Source organism: Daucus carota, chromosome 2 (genome assembly GCF_001625215.2).
Source record: "Daucus carota subsp. sativus chromosome 2, DH1 v3.0, whole genome shotgun sequence".
Classification (NCBI taxonomy): domain Eukaryota; kingdom Viridiplantae; phylum Streptophyta; class Magnoliopsida; order Apiales; family Apiaceae; genus Daucus; species Daucus carota.
In genome coordinates, this window is record NC_030382.2 from 32,323,362 (window position 1) to 32,328,437 (window position 5,076).

The 5,076-nt window shown below is 33.1% G+C and overlaps 1 protein-coding gene across 1 annotated transcript; it reads left to right on the plus strand.

Moving 5' to 3' along the window:
* The first annotated feature begins 3,199 nt into the window (after window positions 1–3,199).
* On the plus strand, window positions 3,200–4,565 carry LOC135150500 (zinc finger BED domain-containing protein RICESLEEPER 3-like). The gene is made up of 3 exons (XM_064086838.1): window positions 3,200–3,327; window positions 3,507–3,686; window positions 3,872–4,565. The coding sequence occupies exons 1-3, from the start codon at window positions 3,200–3,202 to the stop codon at window positions 4,563–4,565; spliced, it is 1,002 nt and encodes a 333-aa protein (XP_063942908.1).
* Window positions 4,566–5,076: the final 511 nt, after the last annotated feature.

Genomic DNA, 5,076 nt, shown 5'->3' on the forward strand with positions numbered 1-5,076 from the left:
ACTTTGCAATAATTTTTTGCTCCCTTTTCAACGGCTTCTTAAGAATTTGTTCTTTATAAAACACAACCACTATCTCTTTCCTTGCTATATTAGAATCCCTTTTGATTTTCTTAAGCTGAAGTAATTCAGAGTCTAGTGTAGCATTTCTCTCAACCAATAAATCATTAGCGCCATTCATTTTAGCAATTTCTTTGGTTAATGATTTAGAGAAACTATAAGATTTTATATTTCATTTGACATGTCATCAATAATTTGCTAGCATTCAATATTAGAAAGTTCAGAAGTGTTAGTGGTTTTTAACTATCAACTGCTTATAGGTTTGGCTTCTGATTCATCTCTTTAGCCATCAAGGCAATATTCACAAGAAGATCATCACCTAAATCATCTCGATCAGCTGCCCAGACTTTCTCCGTAGTGTTGATTTCTCTTTTCTTTTGCTTTAGGAGCTTAAAGTATTTCTTTTTATAATCAATATTTTCAGTTGAGGAGCTTTTCCTTTCATCGATGGGTTCTATGCACTCATTAGAGAATTGACCAAGTAGACCACAGTTGTAACATTTAAATTTTGATTTGTCAACCAAGTTTGATAATTTTGGATGACTACTCCTTCTAAATGGTTTATAGGTTATAGAGTTTCTCTTGAACTTGAGCTTTGGAGAATTTTATAAGCAAAAAAGCCAGATGTTCATCAATATCATCAAGCTCGGCTTGTGTAGAAGATTCATCATCCTCTTCCATCAGCTTTACATTTCCTTTACCAGCTTCTGTCCTCTCTATATAAGCCTTCATACTTGGTGTATCTTTAGCATTCACATTCTAAAGTGTCATCCCATGTTCTTCATTTTTTTCTGCAACCAAGGCCACAGTCTTTCCCTTCTTTCATCCTTTCTCCATTTCTTCATCTTTTTTTATCTCAAGTTCATTGGTCTTGAGTACATATAACTTCTCCTAGGTAGAGGTGTGCATTTGGTTCGGTTTTTAGTAACCGAATCGAAAACTAAAATAATTTCGGTTCGGTTTTCGATAGCCAAAATTTGGTTTTTCAATTTTTAAACTTCGATTAACCAAAAACCGAATGGTTTACCGATTTTTATATACTTTATAAAAATAGTATTTTAATTAATAATATAAATATTTTAAATTTTATAAGCGTGTATCTACTGAGACTATGACCTAAACCGAAGTACCTAATTAGACACCAGTTCATTAACTACCGATCAACTTCCATCGCTACCTACGAGCCTCAAGCCTACGACCTGTAGCGATTAGCTTCCAAACTGAGCTCAAAGCCTGAAACAATCAAACCTAAACACATCTAGTGATCTAGCCTCCATGTATACATTCTTGAATCGATTCAATTTTATGTCTTTATTCTTGAATCGATTTTTGGCTATTGTTTCTTTGCGTGCCACTACCAATTGGGGGATTTCATACTTGTGTTATGACTTGTGTGTATTTGAGATTTATGTGTATTTATGTTACATACTTGTGTATAGTTGTATACACGTTGTTGTATACCTATCAAATAAAAATCCCAACAAATCCTCCTAACAATGTAGCGGGGCAAGTCGGAGTCAATCCCACATAGACAAATGTGTTAAACACTAGTTATTTCTTGATTAATTCAACTAAGCAATGAACACAATAATAGTTTAGAGATTAATTAAACTAATTATACTAAAGCGGATAAGGATTTTATCAGATAATTAAAAACATCTAGAATTAAGTTTCCCAACAAGCAAGAATCAATGCAATTACGATTCCCTACCCCAAATTAATGAAATATATTACTCAAGAGGAAATATGCCCCCTATAAAATACAAATAACCTCTTCCGAGTATTAATGGCTTCTCTAAAAATACAATCAAGCCTATTTCCATGGTATCATGCAAATTAGAGACATTAAACACAACATCTTGATTTCCTAACAATCCGTTCTACCTATTTCCATGGAGAATTTCATGTCTTTATTGGATAAATCACAACCATCTAAATCCAACTTCCGATGGTAATTAGATATTGGTTCAAACAATACACATAATCATGCCCGACTTGTAATTGTTAATTAGCACAACTCAATAAGCAAATTAAATAATCTATTTGGGGTTGGGGGAATCATGCATCTATCATAGTTAGGGTTCAACTTAACCCCGGATTATAGATCTACTTACTCATGATTAAACTAACAAAACACAAGATGTAATAAAAACACATAATTAAACTATTATTGAGAATAGAGAAAAAACCTTCAATCTTCAAATCTTGAACAAGAAGCAAAATAAAAGCCTCCTCTCTTCTCTCTCTATCCCCCTTATGTATCTCTCATAAAAACTAATTGATATCTCCAGAATAAAACTATTTAAATGCTTTTATGAATTTTACAAGGCAGTCTCCGAAACTGAATAGGATTTTATAATTAAAATTCGTAGGTATGTTTTCTCCACATATTTTGGGCTGTTCCAGTTGGGTTTTGGATATTGGACCATCTCTGAATTAAAGAAAATTCTCTAAGCTTCGCGTGGGCTGTAAGATCGTCAAAATCTGATGTACAGAACTCCAGATATGGCCCACACAGCAAAATATTACGTGTGGCCCAATAAATCCGAATTTCCATCCAAATTTGAGTCCAATTAAGCTTATTTCTTCAAATCCTTCCAACTTTAGGAATTCATTGCACTCTACAATAAAAAATTAAAATCTATTAAATACATATCCAAATCAATGCAAAATACAATTAAATATGAGAATAAAATCATCTAATATATATATAAAATATACTCTTATCACGCACACTAGACTTCCAAGCAGGGACTTATATGAGTTATTTTGTTGTATTTTTGGATGAAAAATGAAGGAGATTATCAAGATGAACTCGAAACTCCAACTGAAACCTTAGCTTCAAAGCCGAAAAAGCGAAAGCAAATGGAATCTAGAGCTCGAATATGGGATCACTATATTAAATTTGCAAGTGAGGACAGCAAAATGAAAGCAAAGTGCAAGTATTGTGGTAAGGAGTTAAGTGCAAATTCTTCAAGTAATGGTACTAGTAGTTTGCATAATCATTTGAAAACTTGCAATTTATATAGTGTTCAAGGTCATCAATCTGAATTAGTTTTTCAAAATAATAGAGATAGTGGCCTCACAACATTGACTATTTTTTACTTTTGACAAGGTTTTGTCTAGAGAGAAGTATATTAAGATGATTGTTATTGATGAATTACCATTTAAGTTTGGGGAGGGTTACCGGTTTAGAGAATTTAAGGCTACCGTGCAACCAATGTTTCAAATCCCATCGAGATGGACCGTTACACGTGGATCTTATGGAATGTATGCTCTTAGGAGAAGTGATTTAAATGTCTGATTACTTCAAAAAACACAACGTTTTTGATAACTACGAACACATGGACTTCTAATCAAAGAATTAATTATATGTGTATAACCGCACATTATATTGACAAAGATTGGAAGTTGCATAAAAGAATACTAAACTTTTGTCCGATTACTAGTCATAAAGGTAGACCAATTGCATTAGCTATTGAGGAGTGTTTGGTGGAGTGGGTAATTACCAGGGTGTTATCTATCACGGTTGATAATGCTAGTTCTAATGATGTTGTATTGGAGAGATTAAAAGGTAGAATTGGTAATTGGGATTCTAGTGTTTTAGATGGAGAGAATTTACACTTAAGGTGTGTTGATCATTTAAATTTAGTTGTTAAAGATGGGTTAGGGATATTTGATATATCAATTAATAGGGTAAGAAATGCCGTTAAATATATAAGACATTCACCCTCTAGAGAGATGGTGTTTATGGAATGTGCAAAATATGAGAGAGTTGAGGTAAAAAGATTTTGGTTCTTGACGTGGATACTAGATGGAATTCAACATATGAGATGTTAGATGTGGCGGAGAAATATGGAAGGGCATTTGATAGGTATGATACACAAGATCCTAGATACAAAAAACATCTCAAGTTGAATAACATCGATGGAAGGCCTACGAGTGATGATTGGAGTACCATGAGAAAGTTTGCATCATTTTTAAAAATATTTTATGTTCTAAGTTTGAAGATTTCAGGGACACAATATGTTACTTCTAATATTTTCTTGCATGAGATATATGCCATTCATTCTATCTTGAGTGAATGGACATTTGGTAATAATATTCACATGTGTGCTATTGGAAAGGAAATGTTGGATAAGTTTAATAAATATTGGGGAGGTCCAAGAGGAATGAATAATCTTTTGTTTATTTCGGTTGTACTTGATCCAAGGCACAAGTTACAATTTGTGTTGTATATGTTAAAAGCCATGTATGGAATTGAAGTTTCGGGCTTGATGGGAAAATCATTAGAAGAAGCAATACATAAGATGTTCAATGAATACAAATCAAGGATTGCATCAAATAAAAGAATAAATGAGGGTAGAGAGAAAAGAAGTGAAGAAACTTTTTTTCAAGTGCATCCATCTCAATTGCAATTTCAGAAAGATGGTGGAATGATCTCAAGTGATGGTAGTGCATCGGATTTGGAAGAATATTTGGGTGAAAAACCAAAAATATGGTATTAGAGCTATAAGGTTCGAAACAAGTTACAAGATCAACTCTGCTTTACCCCTAGTCTTCTCTCAATATGATACGAACACGAAGGAATTAATAGGAATTAATTATCCAATAGATGAGTGTCGTGATCCACTCTTAATTCTAAAAAATGGGATATCGATCGAGTTCCTGGAGCGGCGAAATATATAACAAGATCCTTTAATATCTTAAAATTTTAGATGGATTGGTTCACAACACGCGAGCCTCAGTGTTATTTTATAACCAGAAGAAATTTACAACTTCGAACTATGCCCCTCGAATTCTGAAATTTGATTCTACTGGTTTTAATCCAAGTTAACTTGGAACTGTTTACAATAAAACATAATAGTATTGTCTCTAGGACACCAATACAAATAGCAAGAAAATAAAGATGATGAAGAGAAAAAAGGAGGAAGAAAAGAAGGAATCAAGCACAAACGCTTATGTCAGGCACCGAAACAAAGTCATATGAAATGAGGCAATTGTTAATTAACGACAAAA